Source organism: Lissotriton vulgaris, chromosome 9 (assembly GCF_964263255.1).
Source record: "Lissotriton vulgaris chromosome 9, aLisVul1.2, whole genome shotgun sequence".
Lineage (NCBI taxonomy): Eukaryota > Metazoa > Chordata > Amphibia > Caudata > Salamandridae > Lissotriton > Lissotriton vulgaris.
Genome location: NC_141697.1, coordinates 665,930,910 through 665,957,719, shown reverse-complemented (window position 1 = coordinate 665,957,719; position 26,810 = coordinate 665,930,910). Strand labels below are relative to the sequence as shown.

At 47.6% G+C, this 26,810-nt stretch overlaps 1 protein-coding gene across 1 annotated transcript in view; it reads right to left on the bottom strand.

Annotated features, from left to right (window-relative positions):
- The window catches only part of ERCC2 (ERCC excision repair 2, TFIIH core complex helicase subunit), a 535,569-nt gene extending 508,969 nt beyond the window's left edge, over positions 1-26,600 (bottom strand). Inside the window, exons 1-3 of the mRNA XM_086939493.1 lie at positions 26,043-26,600; positions 18,725-18,848; positions 17,819-17,915 (exon numbers count right to left, since the gene is read on the bottom strand). Coding sequence (XP_086795619.1) covers positions 17,819-17,915; positions 18,725-18,848; positions 26,043-26,600 — 779 coding nt within the window. The remainder of the gene's footprint in view (positions 1-17,818; positions 17,916-18,724; positions 18,849-26,042) is intronic.
- Between the last annotated feature and the right edge of the window lie 210 nt (positions 26,601-26,810).

The window sequence follows — 26,810 nt, the reverse complement described above, 5'->3', positions numbered from 1 at the left end:
GGTCTCCCGAAAGTACACTCTAACGGTTCAAACGATTTATACTCCTCCACAAACTTCTCTGCCCGTACTCACTCTTTTACACGTGACAAAAAGGTCAAGGGGCGGCTGGGTGACTCCGCCCACTGTGTGCGCTTGTGAATATGGCTAAACATATGGTGGTCATCTTAACATGGTGCCGGAACACGCACTTCGTAATACATATAGTAACAAATTGCGTCTACTACCTCCATGTACGATCGTAACATATTCATAATTATATCACTAACTTGTCACCCTAATTATTATTCATCAATCTATGATTGCCCGTCTTCGGCATGGGTAATCAAAAAATAGTTATTACCACCATGAGAGCAACTGAGATACCGTAACACCGCTACGCCCCCATGATTTATGATTTATAGATGCATGAATAACCCGATTCATCATGCATACATAGTTCGTATCTCATAAGAGGCCTGTATCGCTGAAAGCTGAAATACAAAAAAATCCTAAAGTCAGTGTAAAAAGTACACATTCTCAACACCGATCCGGAATAATATAACCTATGTGTTCTATTTGGTTATAGGCAATGTTCCCATGTAGGACATCTTTCAAGCTCAGAATATATTGAAAATAAGATACATGATATTGTGGGCATTCACCTGTAGAATCTCAACAAATTGTAGAGACAATTTTAAAAACGGTACGCAATACTTTCGGAATATGACCCATGTAGGACAAACATCATTGAAGTTAATCAAAAGCGGCCTAGAATAATTGCGTTTTCTCATAACATGATTTTTTAAAATTCATTGGAAAGAAAAACAACAAAATACATTCTGCAAATCTATGTACAACTAAAAACATTGAATTAGCCTGTTAGTTTGTGATAACTGCCTGTGTTTCGAGAACAATGTGGTGAAATTCTAATCTGTGCTATACTCTCATCCTTAGTGTGTTAATGAACAAGTTACTTACCTTCGGTAACGATATATCTGTAAGAAACAGTAGTTAGTATTAGATTCCTTACCTTAGAATATCCCCAGGCGTCAGTCTGGATCCGGAAACTTTTGCGTAGCAGTACCCCTGCGTGTCGGAAGGCGTCGTCTGCAGGCGTCCTCTGTGGCTCCGCGTCCGTTGTTGGCGTCATGCGCCGTGATGACGTCGCTGGAGTATATAGACGCCGCCTCCGCGCGCTGAAGTCAGTTCTTTTCACACAGCTTTACCGCCCCAGAACACGCAGAGCCATGTGAGAACCAACACTGGTGCCATTTTTGAAACTAGGGCCCTGAAAGGGATGTCCCTAACCCTAGGTATCAGTTCGCAGAACGGGGAGGATGGGTGGGGCGGTAAGGAATCTAATACTAACTACTGTTTCTTACAGATATATTGTTACCGAAGGTAAGTAACTTGTTCATCTGAAAGAAACAGGTTAGTATTAGATTCCTTACCTTAGAATAGATACCCCAGCAATACCAACCCCGGTGGTGGGTCTGCGAACCAATACGATCTTACACCAGAAAGTCCTGGAGGACAGAACGGCCAAAGAAGCCATCCCTCCGGACTTGACTGTCCAGGCAGTAGTGCCTCGCAAAAGTGTGCAGCGAGGCCCACGTAGCCGCCTGGCAAATGTCCTGCAAGGGGACTCCCCGACCCAGGGCAGTAGTAGCCGCCGTGGCCCGAGTGGAATGGGCCCTCAGCCCAACAGGAGGCTCCTTCCGAGCCAAAGAGTAGCACGCTTTGATGCACAGAACGACCCACCGAGAGATGGTCGGTTTATGTACAGTTGGTCATCCACCCGGAACTGGCGAGTGCGATCCACATAAAATGAAAGCGCACGTTTTGGGTCCAGACGATGGAACCGGTCTTCATCCTTTGAAGGATGCGGAGGCGGGAAGAAGGAGGGTAAGGTGATGGACTGCCCGATGTGAAAAGCAGAGACTACTTTGGGCAGGAAAGAAGGTCTAGTTCGTAAAACCACCTTGTCGGGATGAATGGACATGAAAGGAGGTTTGACAGAAAGAGCCTGGAGCTCACTCCCTCTCCTGGCAGAGGTGATGGCAACCAGGAAGGCCGTCTTTAAAGTCAGGAGACGGAGAGGACAGGAATTAAGTGGCTCAAAGGGAGCACACATCAAGAAGGTTAGAACCAGGTTCAAGTCCCACTGAGGCATCACAAACGGAACAGGTGGATACATGTGTGTGATGCCCTTCAAGAACCTTGTTACAATGGGGGACTTTAACAAAGAAGGTTGATCAGGCAGCCTCAGAAAGGCCGAAAGGGCAGAAAGGTAGCCCTTGATAATGCCCAGAGCAGACCCCTGCTGGGCTAGAGAAAGAAGGAAGAGAAGAACCTCAGAAAGAGGGGCAGAGAGAGGATCCACAGCCTTTGCTGTGCACCATGCCACAAATTTGTTCCACCGACAGGCGTATACCGACTTTGTGGAGGAACGCCTGGCTGCCAGAATCACATCACAGACTTCAGGAGGCAAGTCAAATGGCCTCAACTGTCGCCGCTCAATCTCCACGCATGGAGGTGGAGGCTGGACAGGTTCGGGTGGAGGACCGTCCCCTGCTGCTGTGACAGAAGGTCCTCCTGAAGGGGCAGGCGGATCAGGGGACCGACTGACATGCTGAGTAGCTCGGGATACCAGTACCTTCGAGCCCAGTCCGGAGCCACAAGGATGACTTGGGCCCGGTCGCGCCTGATCTTCTTCAGCACTCTGGGCAGAAGTGGTATAGACGGAAAGGCGTATAACAGACCGCAACTCCACTCGCGCCGAAAGGCGTCGCTGTGCGAGTGCAGTCTTGGAAACTCCAACGCGCAGAACTGATGACATTGCGCGTTCTCTTCTGTGGCGAATAGATCTAACCAAGGCTCTCCCCATTGCAGAAAGAGGCCTTGCACCACGTCCGAGTTCAGACGCCATTCGTGATCCATCGAGCACCGACGGCTGAGTTCGTCCGCCCTGGCGTTCAGAGAGCACGCCAGGTGTTGAACCACCAGGGTCACATCCTGATGTTCCAGCCACTGCCAGAGGCGCAGAGCCTCTTGGCAAAGGGTCCACGACCCCACCCCGCCCTGTTTGTTGCAGTACCACATGGCGGTGGTGTTGTCCGTGAACACCTGCACCACACTCCCGCTGACAAAGGTGAGGAATGCCTTCAGTGCCAGACGAATCGCCCTCAGCTCCAACAAGTTTATATGGAGCCGGGACTCCGCCGGAGACCAGATGCCTCTGATCTCTGCCTCTCCCAAGTGGCCTCCCCAGCCCCGGAGGGATGCGTCAGTCACAACAACGTGCTCCGGTTGGGGAAGGGAGAGGGATCTGCCTCTGACCCAATCGCGGTCCGTAAGCCACCACCGCAGTTGTCTTGCAGTGCCCTCTTGAGATCAAGACATGGTCGGACAAGTTGCCCTGATGCTGGGCCCACTGAAACTTCAGGTCCCACTGCAGAGCCCGCATCCGCCACCGGGCGTGATGCACCAGAAGAATGCAGGAAGCCATCAGCCCCAGCAGCCGCAGCGTCAACCTGACTGAAACCCGGGATAACGGCTGGAAGATGGGAATCAAAGCCTGTATATCCCGGACTCGCCGTTCCGGAGGATAAACCCGAAACTGCGCAGAGTCGAGAACCGCCCCGATGAAAAGGAGCTTTAGAGAGGGACACAGGTGTAATTTCGGCACATTGATGGAAAACCCCAGCTCGTGCAGGAGGTCTGCCGTCATCTGAAGGTGGTGGACGACTGTCTGGGGCGAGCTCGCCTTCAACAACCAGTCATCTAGATAGGGGAAGACTGAAACCCCTAACCTGCGCAGATGGGCTGCGACCACCGCCATCACCTTTGTGAACACCCGTGGGGTGCTGGTAAGGCCGAAGGGGAGCACGATAAACTGAAAGTGCTCTTAGTCTACTGTGAACCGCAGGTAACGCCGGTGGGCCGGCAGGACGGGGATGTGAAAATATGCATCCTGCAAGTCCAACGCTACCATCCAGTCTTGCGGGTCTAGAGCAGCCAAGACCTGAGCCAATGTCAACATCTTGATCTTCTCCTTCCGGAGGAAGCCGTTGACGTTCCTTAGGTCCAAGATAGGACGTAGGCCCCCTTTGTCCTTCTTGGGTACCAGAAGGCAGTGGGAATAGCAACCACGTCCTACTTCTGGCCCAGGAACGCGCTCGATGGCCCCCTTGGCCAAGAGGGCCGTAACTTCCTCCTTCAGAAGTGTCAAGTGGTCCCTCGACACACGGTGGTTCTGCGGTGGCGTGGCTGGAGGAGTGGTCTCGAAGGGGAGGGAGTAGCCCCTTCGGACGATCTGCAGCACCCACCTGTCCGAGGTGATTGTGCGCCAGTGGGAGTGGTGATGGCGAACCCTGCCACCCACCGGCGTCACATGGGCCTGAAAGCACGGACTAGAAGGATTTTGTGGCGGATGCTGCGGGGGGAGGTGTGGTCTGACCTCGCCATTGTCCCCGACCGCCACCACGGCGGTTTCCACGGCCGCCACCGCGTTGATAAGTTTGTTGCGGCGCGTGGCTGGCAGCACGTGTGGGACCGCCCCTTCCTTGGCCACGAAAGGAGCGAAACAAACCCGTTTGCTGGCGCTGGGTCGAGAGACCCAAGGACTTGGCCGTGACCCTGGAGTCCTTGAAGCGCTCAAGCGCGTGGTCCGCTTTGTCGCCAAACAGGCGACTGCCATCAAACGGCATGTCCATCAAAGCATTCTGGACATATGCCGAAAAGTTGGCGGATCTCAGCCAGGCGTGGCGACGAATCGCCACCGTCGTGGACATCGCTCTGCCCAGCGAGTCGGTCGTATCAAGACCACACCTGATGGAGTATTTCGCTGCGTCTCAGCCTTCAATCATAGCCTTGCCGAACTTCGCCCGTACCTCCGGCGGGCATTCGGGCAGCAGGTCCGCGACCGTATCCCACAGAGAGTGGGTGTAGCGGCCCAAGAGGCATGCGGTGTTGCAAGACCGCAGTCCCAGACTCAGGGACGAGAAGACCTTTTTTCCATACTGGTCGTACCTCTTGGATTCCCGGTCGGGCGGGGCCGACGGGAATGCGGTCTGGGAAGTCGAGGCCTGGATCACCAGACTCTCAGGGGTGGGATGGGTGGACAGGAACTTGGGGTCATCCGTACATGGACGGTGGCGTCTGGCCACGTTCCTATCAACAGGCGAAACTGAAGCGGGCCTGGACCACGTGCCCAAAAGAACGTCAGAAAAGGCCTCGTTGAACGGCAGCAGTGGCTCCTGTGGGCATGACTGCGGTTTGAGGACCTCAGTGAGGATGTTAGTCCTCACGGCCGCGACGGGGAGCTCAAGGTTTAAGGCCTTGGCAGCCCTCATCAACACCACTGAATAAGCAGCACCCTCCTCCGAAGCCACGGTAGGAGGCGAGACAAAGCCAGGGTTAGGGGATTCATCTAGACCACTGGCGTCACCCAAGTCACCTGGCCAGTCCACATTATACTGACACTCACGTGTCAGAGAGTCCTCAGACCCCTCCCAATCCTCTCCGTAATCTACCTCCTCATCATAATCAGGATCAACAAGGTAGACCGGCTCCTCGGGGTTCACAGGCCCCATCGGCGTCGGACTCGGCGTCGGGCGACGCCGGTTCGACTCCGTGACCGGAGTCAGATAGGGTATGGGGGCGGCGCCGCCCGGAGCCGGCTCAGGAGGACCGGCGTCGCGCGGGGATGGCGTCGGGGGTAGCCCTGATGGAATCGGCGCCGGGGAGGTCGGTTGGCCAGCCGGTGTCGATCCTGAAGGCCCCTGCGGCACCGAGACCGGAGCCGTCGGCGGCGCCGGGGCTGGAGCACCCGGAGGCGTCGAGGCAGGAGCACCCGGCGGCGTCGAGGCAGGAGCACCCGACCCGCTAGGGCCCTCGGACGGGATCACAGGGCCCGAAGGCGCCGTAGGCCCCGTTGGAGGAGACAGCTTCCTCATGGCCATGAGGAACTCTTCTATCTCCTCGGGTGTCGCGCCTTGCCCAGGGACCGTAGGGTATGGAGCAGGCCACGCCGGCGGCTCATGCGGAGCCGCGGGAGTGGGGCCACCCGAACCCCCGGCCGCATCGCGTGAGCGTCGGGGGGAGTCAGGGGTACGATGACGACGCCCCGACTTCTTGTGTTTCCTACCTGAGGAACCAGAGGAATGGTGACGACTTCCCGAGCGTTCGTGACGGCTCCGCGACCGCTCCCTTGACGTCCGGCCGGACCGGGACCTCTCTCGACGCGGGGCCGACACCCGCAGCTCGAGCAGCTTGCGGGACCGCTCCCGCCTAGCTTTACTCGTCAAGGCCCGGCAATCGACACAGGCGTCCACGTCGTGGTCGGGGCCCAGGCACCGGAGGCAGAGTCGGTGATGGTCCGTGACTGACATCGTGCGGTCGCAGTCATCACAGTTCTTAAAACCTGGCATCCTACCGGCACCGTAAGAAGAATCAAAAAGATCAAAAAACTTTAGTCAAAGACCGGAGTACTGCTCTTCTCGGATCTGCGCTAACTGGCGCGGAAAAAAGAAGAACTGACGTCAGCACGCGGAGGCGGCGTCTATATAATCCAGCGACGTCATCACGGTGCACAACGCCAACGACGGACGCGGAGCCGCAGGGGACGCCTGCAGACGACGCCTACCGACGCGCAGGGGTACTGCTATGCAAAAGTTTCTGGATCCAGACTGACGCCTGGGGATATTCTAAGGTAAGGAATCTAATACTAACCTGTTTCTTTCAGATGCACAAGATCTAAGTGATTATACTCCGTTTATAAAAAGCAACTCCAATCTAATTTATAGTTCGGTCCCAACGGCATCATGGTATTCAATTTTTTAATCCAATGAACTTCTTTGAGATATTATTTTGCTCGGGTCTGAACCCTCCTTGGACTTTACTTTTTCCGAAACCAAAAAACGTACCTGAGCGATGTTACGACGCTGTTCCAATGAGTGTACAACCAAGTTGGAGTTGGTATTCTGAGTACGAACCCCTACTTTTGTGTTCTCCAATTCTTATTTTGACTTTCCTTTCAGTCTTTCCAATGTAGAGTAATCCACAGATTACATTAGTGGTGTTACAATCCAATGTGTGTTTCAAGGTGATGTTTTCACCCGTCCTAGGGTGTGTGATGGAATGGTGCTGGTTAACGTTAATGCAATGAATGCAATTCATACATTTCTTCATGGTTTCCAGTGAGTTTCTCAGATTTTGCAAACGGCAACTCCTTTACATTTTTGATTCTGGTAATACCTCTCTAAAATCAGGTACCGTTTGTAGCAACTCCCACCATTTACAAATCACTTTTTTAATGCTTCTGGATCTAGTGGAAAATATTGATACAAACACCATAAGGTTAGAGACAGTTTTCTTTTTTGGTTAGCAAATTCTTACGTTCAATTTGTTGAATTTTTGCTTCTGCTTTATCCAGAATTGTCAACGGATACTCTCTTTGTATAAATATTTGTCGGTGTTCCCTCTCAGCCAGGACCACCCCAAAGGTGTCCTGAGCTATAGTGACCCACTCCTTAGAAAATCCTCCATACTGGATGTGTGGATTTTAATCAATGGGATTAGGGAATGCCCCCTTCCCAAAGGGAGGAACATAAAAAGGGTAAGGCACCCTAGCGGTAAGCCGCCCATTGGCTACAACCTGCCAGTATGTGCAATACCTGTAAATGGAGTATTTAGGGGCACACCTGAATCTTAACCCTCAAACTCCTGGTGACCTAAAGAAGAAGGACCGAAGAGCCGTGCAGCAGTGAAGACGCCAGAGGACAACCGACGACTCACAGCTGCTGTTTACGGCTGAGAAAGATGAGCAGCTAAATGAGCATGCAATCCATTTATGCCTGACCAAGGTATTTGATTGGTTACGTCAGAACCAATTATCCTGTAATTCAGTTCAAACGAAAATAATGTTTTTTGGTCCTACACCCGAAGATAAATAGCGGAACTGGTGGCCCCAGACTCAGCCGCCGCCTGCATGCCCAGTCACTACTGTCAAAAATCTGGGACTCAGGCTGGACTCACTTTTGTCCATAAAAGCTTCATGATGGCTTTGCAGAATCCCAAGATGTTTGGTACCAAGCATCTCAGATTAATGAACCCACACCAATGCCAGTATTGGGTTCATTAATACTTGCACTAAGAGGGCACCTCAGAGGTGAAAACCCACCCAACACCTAGTGTGTAGCAGACTGCTCTGCATCAGCCAGCCACTTTCAGACATGTTTTTGACTCCCTGAGGTGGGAGCCTTGTGCTCTTGTTGGTCAGACACAACCTGCTTGGGGTGGAGGTGCTTCTCACCTACCCCCAAGCAGAACCAGCATTTAGGGTGGTGAGCCTGAAAGGCTTCCTGCCCTTTGTTATGCTTGACAGGGCCTGTCCAGCTAGTGGAGAGGCCACCCCCCTCCCCAAGTCTCACTTTTGGCAGCAAGGTCTACGGGAAAATTAGTAAGCAGCAAAGGTGTGTTCCCTCTCAGCCAGGACCACCCCAAAGGTGTCCTGAGCTATAGTGACCCCCTCCTTAGAAAATCCTCGATATTGGATATGTGGATTTTAACCAATGGGATTAGGGAATGCTCCCTTCCAAAAGGGAGGGACATAAAAAGGGTAAGGCACCCTAGCGGTAAGCCGCCCATTGGCTACAACCTGACAGTATGTGCAATATCTGTAAATGGAGTATTTAGGGGCACACCTGAATCTTAACCCTCAGATTCCTGGTGACCTAAAGAAGAAGGACCGAAGAGCTGTGCAGCAGTGAAGACGCCAGAGGACAACCAACGACTCACAGCTGCTGTTTACGGCTGAGAAAGATGAGTAGCTAAATGAGCATGCAATCCATTTATGCCTGACCAAAGTATTTGATTGCAACACTTACAATTTGATTGGTTGCGACAGAACCAATTATCCAGCAATTCAGCTCAAACGGAAATAATGTTTTTTGGTCCTATGCCCGAAGATAAATGGCAGAACTGGTGGCCCCAGACTCAGACGCCTCCTGCATGCCCAGTCACTTCTGTCAAAAATCTGGGAGTCAGGCTGGACTCACTTCTGTCCATGAAAGTGCAGGTACAATCTGTGGCAGGTATGTGTTTTGGACTACTGAAGATGATGAGAAATTTCCTTCCTCTGCTTCCTCAGTCCCATAGGCAAACCGTGATCCAAGCCCTCATTTTATCTAGGCTGGACTACGCAAATGTTCTGTACTTGGGAATCCCTAATTACCTGCTAAGCAATCTTCAGGTGGTCCAACATGCAGCCGCCAGAGCTATTATGCTGGTAGGACCAAGAACCCACATGACGAGCCTTTTGAAAACTCTCCACTGGCTCCCAATGAAAAATAGGATATTCTTCAAGGCCCTTGTGTTGGCCTTTAAGGCCCTACATAATAGTGGGGCCCAGTACATTCGAAAGAGGATCATACCTTATTTTCCGGCGAGGACGCTGAGATCATCTACACAACATTTGCTGGTGATACCAAAATTTTCTTTGGGCAGAAAGGGTGGTAGATCCTTTCAGGTGGTAGTCGGTAAAATATGAAACTCCCTCCCTCTCAGACAAGAGCACGAGCTTCTTAGTTTTAGGTGCCAATTAAAAACCTGGTTGTTCCATCAATAATCAGCGATTTCTAGAGCAGTCCTTCCTCATCTTTTCTCTCTTAGGGGGTTTTTTGGTGTGCCAGCGCCGGGACACTCTTCGGAGTAGCCGTGCGCTATATAAATACCCCATAACATTAACATTAACATTAACTTGGTCTCAGCCTTACCGGGCTGTCTGCAGCCCTCTAAGAAACTTGCTCCAAAAAGCGACTTGTCCTGGAGGCCCAGTGACTCTCACAACCCTGGGAGGATTGTCTGCCTTCCCTAAAGACCAAAAACTCTAGAGGACAGTGGCTCTGTCCACAAAGAAACCAATAAGAAGAGACTCCAGTGTCCTTCTGAGCAGCCCAACCAGGCCTCCAGACCCACCTCTGTAACTGACTTCTCTGACCCCAGAAGAAGTGTCCTACATGTCCTAAGAAGGATCCCCAGAGGTCCTGAGCTCGAGTCCACTCCAGAGTGACCTCTCCTGGACTCCACCACAATGCAACACGAAGGGTCCCCCAACCGCGACCGGCTCTGGTAAGACTTCTCTGACGTTCAAAGACACACTTGGACCCGCAGCCCCTTGGCTTTGGTAAGTTCCCCTGACTGTGTTGCTAAGTTCTTCAGGAACCCAACTTCCCTCCAGAATCCACAGGTTCCCTTCCTGGTCCGAGCCTGCAGCCTTTGTTCAAGTTCTTCAGTCTTCATTGGTTTGCACTGGGCGCCTGCCACAGTGTTGGCACTTGGCACACTGCCACCTCTGTGCTGCTGAGGGTGTGTATTTGCTGCTGCCTTGTGGCCCCCAAAGTGCTGGTCCTAAGCCCGAAAGATTGAGCCTAAACTTTGATTTTGCTTACTTGCAACTGGCAACTCTTTGAAGTGCCCCTCCCCCCCTCATTGATAAACATTGGGCTCAGTGACAGAATTGGACCTCTGCACCAGGCAGCCTGAGTGCCGCTAGTGGTACAGTCTCTACACTTACCTGATCCTTGCCCAGTGTAGATCATAAAACCTGAAGACTTGATGTATAAGTCATGTACTTAGCTGTGAAATTGCATTATTGTTTTCCTCCCATAGGTTAACATTGAACTGCTTGAAAGACGCGCTAAATGTCCACTTTTTATATTGAACATCTGTGATACTGCAAAACGTATTTTACTGCAACAAAGTAACTTTGGTTCTAAGTAATAAACATTTAAAAGTAATATTGTCATAGACATTTGGTCTCAAATGTAATCATTGAGTGTGTGTAATCATTTCTTGCCTGACTGTGCACAACAAATGCTTAATACAGCCCTCTGATAATCCTAACTGCTTGAACACACTATCAGAAAAGAGAGCATTAGTATTATCTACTTTAGCCTCTTTAAAGCCTCTGGCAATCCACTGGACTCTGTGTACACTATACATTACTTTGGTAAAGAACATAAAGAGCCATGTTCCTACAGGTGCCACTTCGGCGCACTGACGTCTGTTATTTTTCATGACTTTCCACACCAGGAGCGCCAAGCCATGAAGTGCACTGACACTGGTGTGTTTAGAACAACTAGGGACCATAAAGGGAACAGCCCTGACCATAAAAACCTGTCTGCAGTGCAGGGAAGATGGGTAGGTCACTAAGGAATCTGCAGCTGGATCATGTCTCCACCCGATAAGGCGTTACCGAAGGCAAGTAACTAGTCCATCTGATAGAGACATCTAGCCGCAGATTATCTACCTCTGAATAGATAACCAATCAATACAAAGCCCAGAGGAGGGACTGCGGACAAGGCTAGAACAGGAAGTCCTGCAGGACAGAGCGTCCAAAAAGGCTGTCCCTTTGGACTTGACTGTCCAGGCAGTAGTGTTTGGTTAACGTGTGCAGGGATGCCCACATTGCTGCCTGACAAATGTCAAGAATGGAACTCCACTTTGCAATGCAGTGGTAGCAGCCTTCGCTCTGGTGGAATGAGCCCTTTCAGAAGGCTGCTTTTAGGCCAGAGCATAGCAAAAGTTTGATGCAGAGGATGACCCATCGCGACATAGTCCTCTCCTGCACCGCATCACCTTTCTTTGATCCAACGTACCCCAAGAAGAGTTGGCCATCCACCTGGAGCTCTTTAGTGCAGTCAAGGTAGAACGGCAATACACTTCTTGGGTCCAGACGGTTGAGTCGCTCCTCCGCTTTAGATGGTTGCAAAGGAGCATAGAAAGCGGGCAAGGTGTCCAATTGCCCAACGTGGAATGATGTTATCACTTTTGTTAAGAAGAGAGCCCTAGTGCAAAGGACCAACTTATCAGGGAAGATGGTCAGGTAAGGAGGCTTGGATAAAAGAGCCCATAATTCACTCACCCTCTAGGTGGAAGTTATTGCCACTAAATGCTTTGATGGAAAGCAGCCGGAGAAGGCACCGGTGCAGAGGTTCAAACAGAGCCACATCAGGAAGATGAGTACAAAATTAAGGTCCCACTGAGGCATGAGTGGGGCAGGTGGGAACATATGTACACGCCCCTTAAGAAATATGTTCACAATGGGCAATTTAAATAAAGAGGGTTGGTCTGGAAGCCTCAAGAAGGCAGACAAGGTCGAAAGGTATCCTTTAAGAGTGCCCAGAGCAAAGCACTGCTGGGCAAAGGTCAAAATAAACAATAAGACTTGAGAGAGGGGAACAGAAAGAGAGAGGATCAATAGATCTCTCTGTAGGATATTTTTTAAATGTGTTCCACCAACAGGTGTATACAATTTAGGTAGAATCATGTCTGCCTGCCAAAATAACAGAGGTTTCAGGAGGAAGATCGAATACTCTCAACTGCCACCGCTCTATCTCCATGTAAGAAAGCATACGGTTGACAGTTTCAGTGAGAAGGACCCTCCCCTGCTGCTGCAACAGAAGATCCTCCTGAAGGGGTGGCCTGATCGGATGATCGATACTCAATTGGAGAAGCTTGGGATACCACACTCTCCGCACCAAGTCCCGAGCCACAAGAATGACTTGGAGCTGGTCACACTTGATCTTCTTGAGAACTCTTGGCTGGAGTGGCGTTGGCAAACAGGAGGACTGAGCTCCACTCAAGACAAAAAACGCCTCAGAGCGCGAGCCACCTTGGAAACTGCAGAACACAAAATTGCTGACATTGCATGTTCTCGTCAAAGGTGAACAAATCTAATCAAGGCTCTCTCCACAGCTGAAAGAGACCGTACGTCACCTGGCTAGGCATCAACGGATGAGTTCATCCACCCTGGCGCTCTGGGAACCTGCCAGGTGTTGACCCACCAGAGATATGCCGTTGACCGTGAACACCTGAACCAGCTTTCCTTGATGAAAGGAACAAAAGCTTTCAATGCCAAGCGAATTGCTTGGAGCTCCAAAAAGTTGATGCAGAGTCCAGATTCTGCCGGAGACCATAGTCATCTGATCTCCACCTCTCCCAGATGTCCACCTCATCCCAAGAGTGACATATCTGTCACTACTGCGTAATCTGGCTGAGGAAGGGAGAGGAATCTGCCTCTGATCCAATCGCACTTGGTCAGGTGACACTGCAGGTCCTGTGCAGTTCCCTCCAAGATCTGGAACATGTCAGAGAGATTACACTAATTATACGCCCAATGGAACATCATGTACCACTACGGAGCCTGCATATGCCATCTTGCATGCATCACTAGAAGCATGCAGGATGCCATGAAGCCCAGCAGCCTCAGAGTCATTCTCACCGAAATCCAGGATAGAGGCTGGAACATCGGTTATCATAGCGTGAATATCCAGGACTCCCCACTTGGGAGGTTAGGCTCGAAACTGCACTGTGTCCATAAAAGCTCTGATGAGAGGGAGCGTCAAAGGTGTGACTTCGGCATGTTGATAGTGAACCCCATCGATGGAGCCCGGACTCCGCCGGATACAAGAGGCCTCTGATCTCCGCTTCTCCCGTGGGGCCACCCCACCCCAGCAATGATGCATCTGTCACCACTGTGAACTCTAGTTGGGGAAGGGAGAGGGATCTGCTGTTGACCCAATCCCGGTTCGTTAGACACGACTGCAATTGGCGTGCAGTGCCCTCCGAGATCTGGATGCAATAGGAAAGATTCCAATGATGCTGTGCCCACTGTAGAGCCCGCACATGCCACCTGGCACAGTCCACCAGCATGATGCAGGAGGCCATGAGGCCCAGTATCCTCAGGGTCATTCTTACCGAAACCCAGGATAGAGGCTGAAAGGTCGGAATCATAGCCCGAATATCCCGGATTCGCTGCTCAGGAGAAGAAGCCGAAACTGCGCTGTGACCAGAACCGCTCCCCTGAAAAGGAGCTTCTGAGAGGGGATCAAGTGTGACTTCAGCACTTTGATGGTGAACCCCGGCAAATGCAGGAGGTCAGTCAGAGTCTGGAGTGGGAGACGACAGCCTGGTGTGAGCTCCCTTCAACAGCCACTCGTCAAAATAGGGGAAGACTGGCAACCCTGATCTGCGCAGATGAGCTGCGACCACAGCCATCCCCTTGATGAACACCAGAGGGGCGCTAGTAAGGCCAAAGGGGAGCTCTGAGAACCACAACGCCGATAAGCAGGCAGGATGAGAATGTGAAAATAGGCGTCCTGCAAGTCCAATGCCACTATTCAGTCTGGGGGGGGTCTAGAGCAGCCAAGACCTGAGCCAGAGTGAGCACCTTCAACTTTGAGGAAGTAGTTGAGGGCTTGCAGATCTAGACTAGCATGAAAGCCCTTGTCCTTTTTGAGGACCAGAAAGTAGTGGGAAAAGCAAACACAGCCTACTGCTGGCACTGGAACCCTCACTTTGGCTCCCTTGGTCAAGAGAGTCCTGACTTTCTCCTGAAGCACGTTCAGGTGGTCCTCCGTCAGCCATCGTACATGGAGGCATGGAGGGATGGATATACAATAGCAGGGGGTTCCCCAAGGCAATACAGGATATAGGCAGGAAGGTGGGTGATCAAAGCAAAAATAGAAAAGAACACCCTGCCAGAATAAGTATCAAATGGTCCTCTAAGGGATCCAGTTCTGTTCGAAATGGAGCAATATTACCAAGTATCAGAGCCAAAAATTCGGGTCATCCTTTTTATGAAAAATATATATTTTTTTATTGATTTTCAAGCACATATTTATAAAAGAATATTCAAGGATTATATGTTCAGTATTCTATAAAAACAATCAATGTGGTATTTCATGTCAGGTAGAAAAGAAAACATCATCATACAGTTCAGTGTTCCATACACTCCGGGGCAGTAAAAGGGGGCTCAACAGACACTCACACCTTTAAGGGTTCATTAAAACTCATACACATTCAAATCATTCAAACAGATACATTTCACAAGGTCTGCAACAAAATAGATGGACTCATAGTTGCATGGACAGGGGTGCAACAATAAGAAGGCAAGTGAGATGGTATATCGTTGCCGTTCTGGGTGGTAGCGCCGACGCGCGTTTTGGTGTATGGCACCTTCGTCAGGGCACACAGATGTAGCCAGGGAGGGGAACACACAAGCTTCCCAGAAAAGCCAGAAGCCCTCAGCCAGGCATGGTGTTTAACAGCCACAGTAAAAGATATCGCTCTGCCCAGCTCATCGGTCATGTCACGCCCACAACAAATGGTGAACTTTGCCACATCTCTCCCATATGTTACTGTTTGGGAGAGACTGGCCCAGGCCTCCGGGACCTGTGGCAGCACTTGCAGTACCGTTTCCCACAAGGAGAGGGAGTAACAGCCAATAGGCATGCAATGTTCACCAAACCCAATGCAAGACTGGCGGAAGTAAACATTTTCTTGCCCCAACTATCCAGCCTCTTCGATACCCTGTCAGGCGGTGCGGAAGGGAACATGTCTTGTGAGGGAGAGGTTCGGACCACCAAGCTCTCAGGGGTAGGGTGGTTGGGGAGGAATTGTCGGTCTCCCGGTGCAGGGTGATGGCGGTGGGCAATTGTACTATTCACAGGAGCCCCTATGCTGGGCTTGGACCAGGTTCTCAGAAGGACATTAGTCAAGGCCTCGCTGAACGGCAGGCGCGGTTCCGAGGAAGAGACAACCAGCTACAGGACCTCTGTCAAGATGTTCATCTTGACTTACACTGAAGGGAGCTGAAGGTCCAGGACCTCAGCTGTCCTTCTCACCACCACAGCATAGGAAGCTCCCTCCTCTGTAGCCAGGGCAGTAGGGAGAAAGCAGACCAGAATCTGGAGAGATATCCAGTCAACTGGCCTCACCCAATTCCTCATACCAGTCCATTTCATGCGCAGACTCATCTTGTACAGGGTTACAGCGCCCCCCCCCACCTCCCCCCCCGCCCCACAAATCTTCCTCCATTCCTAGTCCTTCAAAGTAGGGCTGAGGTACTGACCTATGGTCCAGTGCTGTTGGAATCGGCAGGCGCTGATCTGGCTCCAGGACATCGGTGATAAGAATGGGGCTGGGGCAGCCAGGGCGTGCCGGAGGAGTCAGGAGTCTTGGCACAGGTTCTGGCGCTGGGGACGGTCACAGTGGCACGACAGGGGCTGGTCCAGATCCACCACTGGATCCATCAGGGACATCGGCACCGGAAATACCAGGGTGGAACCCGATGGAGCTCCCTCTGAGCCTCCGGGGCCGGAAGGTGTGCAGAGAGAGTCAGATTGCCCAAATATGAGGCCCAGGTTTGCAGAACGAGGCCTAGAGCATGTAGACTCGTCCGTCACCTCGGACGACGGACAGGGAAAAGACATTGAAGCACACTTCGACTTCTTGTGTTTCTTATGCCTCTTGCCTGACTGACCCAACGACTTCAAGTGGGAGGACATGAACTAAGGACCCCCTGGTGTGGTGCTCTGACCTTCCTCTCAACCAGGACCCAGAACAAGACCTACGGGGCGAATGGTGCGTTGCAGAGCGGTAAGCAGCTTTAAGGACCGCTCCCTCAAAGCCTTCGGAGTTATGACCTGGAAGTCGGAGCATGACTTCAAGTTGTGGTCGCGCTCCAGGCACCACAGACAAATCAAGTGCAGATCCATCACTGACATAGCGTGATGGCAGGTGCTGCAAGGTTTGAATCCATAAGTCTTCTTTGACATGTTAAAAAACTACACATCAAAACTCGTACAAAAGCGTTGAAAAAAGTCTGTCAAAATGTGACAAAGGGCAGCTCTCTTCACTGATCTATGCTAGCTGGCACAGAAAGAAAAGAACAGATGACATCACGCCGAGGTGGCGCCTATGTAAGTGACGTGGAAGTCACTTATGGCACAGACGTCACAAGGAGAGAACCAACGCCACTTACCGGCATGCAAGGGCATTGCTCAAGCAAAAGTCTTCCGGATCCAGCCTGGGAAATTCAAAAGTAAGGAATCTGCAGCTAGATGTCTCTACCAGATCGGTCCAACGACATCTTATTGACATTTGCTATCATATAATTGGGTTCTGTCAAAGATTCCAACATACTGTGCAAGGACCGATAACTCGGCTACAAAGCCATGTTTGGATCTAGCTATTCTTGCCCAGTTTCTCTGTTGTCTTTGTTTCTAGATGACAAACATAGAAAGTTATAAACAAAGGGAATAGAAACAGCACTTCAGTTCACCCTGGACAGTGTCATGCTTATGGCAGACATTAGCACTGAGAAATCCAACATCATCGCCAATATTGGTAACTTGGTGTACAACCATTTATCACATTTTAAGCCAGGTTGAGAATAAGCATGCTATTTGTAACATATCGGGTAACAATTTGGTATTCAGGTAAGTTCATCTCAGATCTCCATATTTGTTAGAAACAGAATGTGAACTCTTGCCATCAAATTTAGTGTTATGAAACTTCATCCGGTGCGATATGTGAAAGAGGCCTACCCACTCTCAGGCCAGTAGACTGTTGCCAAAAGAATATAATTGGCCTGGTAGAGACTCAATTCCCTAATGAAAGAGAAATTACATGTTAAACAATGTTGTACCTGCATAAGAAACTCCTCTAAGAGAGCTTGTTGACTAGGTATTCACAGATATTTATGGTATGCAAAAAATAGAATCCTTATTACTTTCACACCTATGTTCATTTACCTTTGGTTGATGCAAGAATGGTAAATATATAACTAGTCTGATACAGCTGCTATGCAGGTCTAAAAAAAGTTTGCAATTAACACCAGATCTGTAATAACGTGTTTTATCTTTATATTTGTTTTGCATATATTTGTACAGAATATATATTCTGAACACATTTCACTGAACTATAAAAATGGAGAAATCACCAAAAAAGCCATTTTATGTCATAGAAGTCATAGAGGTCAACACACACTAACCTCTGAATGGTCTTCTGTAATGTCTCCACATTGTTCTGACAGCGGTCCAAGGTCCTTCGAGTAATGTTTACACTCATGGAGTCAATACACACATTGTCTGTTAAAAATCAAGGAAAGGGGTAGTCAAATTGTCAAACCACCACCTTCCTCCTAGCTTGCTCATTATCAGCTAGCCACATTACAACCTCAATTGTGCTATTCAGTCTAGCTAACAGGAACAGTTACAGCAGTTGCCGAGACCAAAACTTGTGTGGTACCAGCCAGAAGAAAATGGAGATCACCTTACCGCAGACGTCAGTACATTAAGCTCTCTACTGCAGCTACCAGGTCATATGAGCTTGCCTAGCTGCACCTGCAAGTGCACTAAGGTCTTGAGCCTCAATGCAGCCATTGCACAGATCGCTACCCACTCCAGTCACTGCTCAAATCTCAGACTGCTGCCGCCATCATTCACAGATCTCATCTCTCTAGCCACCATAATCACCTCTCATTACATCGACTGATGCCTACTTGATGGACCCATGTCCATCAACTTTCAATGACAAACCCCAGCTGAGTTCTCCAGAAAGTCACGTTATAAATATCACTGTTGCAAGTCCATACTCTCTGTCCTCAAAGATTGTGGATTTTGCAGTCTAGGGGTTATGTAGTTATGTTTCATACCAAATCTCATGTCTGTTAATAATAATAATAATGTTACAATTACATTCAATAGGAAATGAAGTTAGTGACAGCGATGTCAACAAAAGAGAATAAAGCTTTTCGATATGCTCTTATAGTTCTCCACGTTCCATATGTCTCATCACAACCCCCTGCTGCATGCACAACACAGGGCTTACAACAAGTTACCCCCGCAGTGCAGGCATTCCTAGATGCGCATTCAAATATGAAAAACTTGAATCTTACCAATGTTGTGTGCTTCATCAAAGACCACCACACATTTCTTGGCCAATTCCTTAGACACCAGTTCCGCAATCTTAGGATCTAGCAAGTAATGGTAACTGTACACGACAATGTTGGCATGGACGATCTGAACATAAATGTAAAAAAAAGGTGGGTGAGACAAGAGAATGGACGAATTCCACCAACAGAACAAATTCTGAAAGTTCTACATAACAGGCTGTGCCTTCCTATTTCCTACGCACATTCAATTGGACACATTATCCAAGCATTATCCGTATTGTTCTGTGAGCAACACACCAATGTTCAAGTCATCAGACTAGACTTCATGAAAAGCAAAATACAAGTTATTCACTGATGTGACACTCCTTTTTAGTGCAGATTCACTGGGAAAGGATAAGGTCAAATTCAAGCATTGCGGAACATTTTTCCCTACTAAGTCCCTTCTCCTTCATTTATATATCAAATAGACAGAATGTAATTGGCTGATGTATCATATGGTGAAAGAAGGTTAAAGAAAAATGTGAAAACAATCACTATAGTGAGCATTTGCACATACTCCTAATGATAACAAGTATGTGCTGTTTAATACCAGAACTAATACTTTTCTTTTTTGCTATTTAATATTACTTATATTTCTTAGTGTGTGAAGAACGAAACTTAAAACAGATGTTACAATTCCCCAGTTAAATAGTACACATTTTATTAATGTTTAAAGCATGAAGGGTTGAAATGAGCATACAGTGTAATTGCACATTACACTCAAATTTCACCAGGAAGCACTTTAACTGACCACCCACCTTACTGTATTAATCCTAGATCCAAGTCTCCGTTCCTCTCTGTCAAATTAATGTTTGGTTGTACCCCAAGTTTGTTAAGGAGGAGGCAACAGAAAAATATCTCAAGCGCCATTTTATTTACAATGAATTGGTACTTGCATAGAGCACAATTTGCTGTTCATATGACATTGCAGTGCCTCGTAAGAATAATCGTCAAGATTACAGATCGACCAAAAAAAGCATCAGACACTGCTGACATTCTTCACACAATGGTTAAAGAGAGCATGCCGAGTAAATCAGGTGGTTAACTTCATAGAAAACAGCATATGAAATGTGGCACTGGAATTCAAAGGAAGAAATGTGGCTTTTATTATAGGTGTATAAATAAAACGCTCTGATTCTTTAGGGCTTTTCTGCGGTCTGAATAAGATTTAAGACGGCTAATATTCAAACAGTTAAGGAGGCAGAAAAGACGTTTCGTGTTTGACAATACACACAGATAACGCTTTCGGTATGAGGTGAGCGAGAACCTTTCTCCCAAAATCCAGGTGAACAAGTAAGCAAGGCTCACAGGAGATAGTGATGCAGATTCACATATCTGGCAGAAACACAGAGTGCCATAAAAACAGTAATTCATTGCAAGTTTAATACCAGCCATTTGTGCCAACATTGTAAATAATATCTTAAACTCAAGTTGGATGCGTCGCCAAACGAAACTAGCAAATATCGAGATAAAGTCCTGCAGCAAAGGATCCTTTCACGATTCAGAACAAACGTATAATACATTTTGGAGAAGTATCATCTGAAGAGAATGATATGGGGGTGGTATTCCATGAAGCCACTTTTAAAGGCATCCTTTATCTAAAGCAGCACATCTTGGGTTGCAGAGAAAGACATGCAGTTAAATACAAAAACCATCCATCGAGGTAACCTTTTTGCAACTGCCTGCTCATAAATACAGAGACAAAAGCAGAAAAAACACTGCTTCATGACCCCAAAATCTACAGATGTGAGGTGGGTCTATACTGCGCTCAAGAAAGCTGTCTTCTAAAAGAGCTCACTCACATCAGACAACCCATACTCTATGTTGTGAGGTGCCACCTAACGGACTAAAAGTAGAGAGAAGTGGAACAGATTCGCAGCAAGAATTGTAAGTGCACCTGAGAACAGTCTAGACTATGACATTTCGCCTATAACAGTGGTTCTTAACCTTTTGAATTCTGCAGACACCTACAAAATCACTTTTGGAATTCTGGGACCCCACTGAATCATTATTGGAATCCGGGGACCCCCCCTGAGTCATAACTGAAGTCAGGGGACCTCACCCTAAACAATTTAGTTGATTTGAATATGGGGACAAGCACTTAACAAATGATAAAGTATTTGATTTAATTCATGAACAAACATTTTCAAATAATCCAAATTCAAATTGTATTGTGAAGGTTGGAGCTTTTTCTAAATTCAATTGAAGCCACCCTATATTCTGTTTGACTGCTCCCACAAATCAATCTGAGGACGCCAACTTCATTTTTGGCCTTTAGTATCAAATTCCTTCACATGGAGTTTTAAAATGTTCAATTTTGTTTCTTTATTATCTATACCTTATTAATCTGTTAATATTTACATTTCTAAGCAGTTACAGAACCTGAGTAGGCATCACAGAGTCCCAGCCCCCCCCCCCCCCCCCCCCCCCCGACAACAGGTTAAAAACCACTGACCTTTAACAATGGTTGGCAGAGACCAGGAGATCCAACCCAGACAGCACAGCGAGGGGCCTAGTCTTGGGAAAACTGAGGGAAAGCAAAGGCTATAACTGAGAAGCATTGGCAGAAGCGTCTGATGAAAACACTGAGGAGAATAGGAAGTGGGGATCTGCAACTGACTGGAGAAAGTAAGGTGATACGGCTTGCAGGCCTATTGAGGCTAGCATATTGGAGGACAACATACCTGGGAAGTGTGCCATTGAGGACTCATTAGCAGATAGGTGACACTGAATGTGGTGACACTGATTCACCGAAGGGAAGCGGAGAGGGAAGGATTGAAACTATGAGAATGCAGGATGATATGACAAACGTAACTACTAAGAAGTGCACCTTAACGTATTTACCTTTCTGTGTGCCTATGGCATGCTTAGTATCTTTTTCCTTTGTCGAAAGTCCTCCCGCTATCAGTGTTGCACTGCGATTTGATCCATTCTTTTCCTCACATGTCCCAATCGGACACCAATTTACTAAATGATTTACCGAACTGAAGAACATTGCCACATTGCAATAGCCTACTAGGTACTGCAGAAGCGAAATCATTTTATCTCCACGTCCAGTGGAAACCCACCTTAAATTCTGAAAGTGCATTTCAAACAAACTCACAGCCTCAGTTAACCATGTTGATAAATGCTTGAAATATCTGTGAAAGGTGTGGAGCGAGAAAGCAGTGATCAACAAACAAACAAACAACTGAATGTTCCCAACCAGTTACAACTATAGCTATGGCATATCCACCCACCATATCATTAAGGATACTGCAAAGCACAAATTTGCAATTAGCCAACAGGAGCGGACACTAAAAATCGAGAAACCTGTGCTCTGATAATGTAACCTAATCATAATAAAAGGGTGGGAAGCACTTACCAAATTCACACTGCAGAGAGCATGACAGAAATACATTGGCAGAAGTAGGCAAGTTTGGAACTACCTCTAAACATCACGATAAAGACATTGTGGTCATGCTCATTTTGAAATCTACACCAATATCTTCCCACTCGTGGACCCCAGGTCGGGCTACAAATACCAAGATCTAAAGATGTAATCTATAATGTCAATTACTATTTACAGAAGCAGCTAGAAGGGGAAAAAAAGTACAGTTCAACACCCGAAGGCACCAGGAGAACCGGCATAATTAATCTTAAAGACCCTAAGGCAGGTACTATCAGTGATAAGGCAAATTAATCAAATCGCAAATTTCACCAGCCCAATCCAGACAGGATGCATCGGGTAAGAGATAGGCTGCAACGATAAAACAGCTAGACCTACTTAACATAGGCGCCAGAAAGTAGCTAATGCTCCCATTTCTCTTCTGAAAAAATATTAAATCTCTGCGTCTGTATTCACATCTATGAACGCAAACCACACCTGGAAGTGGATATGCTATATGACATGTAAAAGGCAATGAAAATGTGTTCACAAAAAAATGAATGCAAACCACACCTTGGGTATCTCCCACACGGCCTCTTTCTAGAGTGCCTCAAACCTTGCACGCCCCACTCGATGCAGGCTCCACAGCCACACATTTATCTTTAACCGCATGCGCGCTAGCGGTTTTCTCACTGAGCGCTGCGATTTTAAAAATCCCGCGTTACGTGACAAGGTCAACTCGTCACACGCACAGCGCAGGTAACGCCCATGACGAGCTGACCTTGTCACACGCATCGAAGGGGTTAACAACGTTTGATCATGACCCAAAGACTTAGTATCTTACACTGGCTGCCCATTGAAGACAGAATCAAATTTAAAATTCGGTGACCAGTCTATAAAGTCAAGTATCTGAATACATTTAATTATATGTCCAACATAGGTACTAGTTCGGGAGGACACAGCGGCCTCAGAATTAGCAAATCTCGAGTTCAAAATCAATCTTTCTCATGATCCACAAATTAATTTTTAAAATCTCTTTCTGTTGATTTCCGGTCCAAACCTGTTCTGCTGTCATCCAGAAAACATCGAAAAGCCTTGACTTTCCTGGGTATAGCGGAAATAAAAAGTTCTCTGTCACTGCAACTTAATCCCTTCCCTTCAAAGTCCTAACTCTGTGTTTTATGAACTATGTAGCTGTCCGTTCTAATGTAAAGAGTTCCCTTTCTACAGCTAGTTTTGGAGTGCTATATAAGGCTGATATGTATAAAAATAATGGTTTAACTGATTGCAATCCAGTTATATTTGTAACTTGCTATGACAGGATAGCAAAGATACAGAAAAAGTGTCTTGTACAGTTTTACATGACAACTTGCTGTGAGACAATATCTCAGTTACTATCTTCTTTATATAACCATTCTATTGGTTATACAGTTCCAAATCATGACAAGATCATATCAAAGTACCCTGTTGCATACAGATTTTAAATATATGCCAGAAAGTCCCCCTTCCCCTCCAACTTGCAAGTGTAGTTCAATGAAAAACAGATTAAGTGTGTGTCGCTGTTAATTAAATCTACGGGGTGGGGCCTAGAGAGCCAGCAGCAAGATGGCTGCACTTAAGTGCTGCTCGGGTCCAAAATCCGTTAATTATCCGGCAAACGGAACTCCATCGATCCTTTAACTTAGGAGAAAACAAATGATTATACACTGCGGAATGATCCGATAGCAGTAAGGCAAATGGAGAAAAGTCGGTACAAGTGATTATATAGTCCGGCCAATTATGGAACACTGACAAAATGGAGACTCCCATGCCTCGCGGGCAGATGTAGGTGGCGCATCGGCAGGATGAGACAGTGGCTGGAGCCATGGTGAGCTGCTCTGAACAGAGTGACATTGCTGAGCCCTGACTGCATATTGCCTGTGAGTGCATATTTGTAATAATCCACGTACAAAGTTGTTCGTTGAAGTAAGTTTCCGTTTATTGAGTTCCCACAGACAATCTAGCGTGCAAGCCAGCACAGCTCAAAATGGCGAATACAACGGACAACACAAACTATCCAGTATAACGTTCCTCGCGTGCCAACGGCCAGCTCGAGGCAATGGCAACACAATGTCCTCGCGCGGGGGTGCAAGGGGAAGAGACCATTACATATATCTCCTTTCCTCAGAGAAGAAAGAGAATAAGAAGGGAAGGAATAAAAATAAAGAGAGAGGGAAAGAGAAAGAGAGAAAACGAGAAAGAAGGAGACAGGGGAAAGGGAGAAGAGGAGTGGCGAAAGTGAAACAGCACTAACACCTGTACCTGGCCGGTAATCTGACCACTCTGGAACTCTTCCTTTGGAAAGTACGAGGATTACTTGAATCACGAACCTTACTGTTTTCTGAAACAGAGTTACGTGACAAATCAACATCAACATTAGAACTTTGCGTTTTATTGAGCATATCATTTACTTTTACGATCTTGTTCATGCTCCACCAGTTGCGCCCAATGACGCGTACGGTACTGCCGCACACTTTGTCTACGATAACAGGTTTACTGAACTTGGACTCTCCCTTTATCAGAAAGCCTTGTTTCTTTATTTTCACTAGGTCGCCTACAGCAACCTCCCTGATGGAGACATTTTTCCTGTCAAAGTATTTTTTTTTGCTTACTTTGGACTTCCCCGACTTTATGTCTGACCCTTTCATCTAGCTCCTGAGGTGCAGTGTTGGACTTGAACCATTTGAACATCCATGCAGGTCTAAATTCCGTGCACGGCTTCCTGACTCTAAGTAGTTTTAAAGGGGAGACACCAGTGGATGAGTGGGGGGTGGTCCTGTAGAACCATAACATTGTTCTAACCGTGGGGGTATTACTTTGTTGTGTTCAATGGCCAACTTTACACAATCCACAATAACTCTGTTTAGTCTCGCTACAAGCCCATTGGTTTGGGGATGGTAAAGTGAGCCACTGAGATGAGTGATGGAAGATTCTTTAAGAAATTCTTCAACATCAGATGACACAAATTGCACCCCCTTCTCTGAGATAATGGATTTGGGGAAGCCCTCCCTCATGAAAATCTCTTTCATATTTCATAAAGTCAAGGCTCTCCTTAGAGTCAGCTATGGGTACAAATCTGACTTCAGGCTACTTTGTGTAGTAATCGCTCATGACAATGGCAAATTTGCTCTGATGTGGCAAGGTGTGGAATGGTCCAAAAACATCAATGCCCAGTTTTTCCCAAGGAGATTAAGGAAGAGGTATGGGAGTGAGAGGAGGATTGGTCGTACAGAGACTCATCGCTACTTGCACAAATGGTGCATTCCAGCACTAGGGCATCAATGTCTCTATCCATTTGAGGCCACAAAAACGTATTCACGAACCCTGCGTTTGGTGAGAGTGGCTCCCAGATGTCCCTCGTGCACCTTATTAAGAAGAGTATTTCTGATGCTTATAGGGGGTAATATCTTATCTAGTCTGAAGACCAAGCCATCTTCTAATGAAAGTTCATCACATATCATTCAAGAGTTCATCGTTATCCATAGCCGCATACTAGCTCCCTTCCACCACTGAACACACATTCTTTAACTCAACACTAGCTATTATACAATTCTCTTTTTCATCATAATCAATGTCCTCATCACAAATGACAGATTCACTTTGAGCAGGGGGCAAACGTGACAGGGCAGACATTTTTCCCTCCTGCAATGTGTGTGCCCTCAAAGTTGAGTTGTAAAAGCTTTGATGCAAGACGTGCTATGCGTGGTGTAGCATTGCGGTGGTTGGTGTGCCCCAAAATTGCAACTAAAGGTTTGTGGTCCGTTTGTAATGTAAATTTCCTGCCCCATAGGTAATTCTTGAACTTCTCGATGCCCCACGACATGCTAGGAGGTTTTTTTCGATGACTGAGTAGTGTGTTTCTGTGTCCCTCAGTACCTTTGATGCAAAGCCAATAGTATGTTCCTGATGTTCAACTTCATGTGTCAAGATTGCACCCAGACCGTAACTGCTGGCATCCACTGTCAACGTGCAGGGTACAAACGGTTTCAATGCTTTGACAGTGCTTAATTGTTCTTTAAGCCAGGAAAATGCTTGTTGACAGTCATTGTCCCACACAAATTCATTTTGGTGTTTAAGCAATTTAGAAATGGGTCGTATCCTGGTAGCATAGTCCTGAATAAAGCGAGCATAAAACTCCGTCAGACCAAGCAGAGATTTCACTCCTGCTTTGTCTTTTGGAACAGAGGCATCCAGGACTGCTTGGACGAGACTTGGTTTGGGTGTGACTCCCGCACTGGAGATGGTGTGTCCCAGATATTCCACCTTGTCTTTAGAGAATACACACTTGTCACGTTTGAGTACACCACCATGTTCTTGAAAGATGGAGAGAATCTTACACAAGGTCATATCATGTTCTGCTTGATCTTTGGCATATATAAGGACATCGTCCTGAAAGATTGCTACATTTTTTATCCCTTTTAGTAAATTGACCATGACTCGCTGGAAGACAGACTGCGGAAGCCAGGCCAAACGGCATGCGACAGAATTGGAACATACCGGACGGGGAGTTAAAGGCTGTGAAATGGCATGAGTCCTTATCAAACTCTATCTGGTTGTATGCAGAGGCCAGGTCTAGTTTTGAGAATACTTTGACCCCTGCTACTACTCCTAGCATTTCAGTGATGTTAGGTAAGGGGTGTGAGT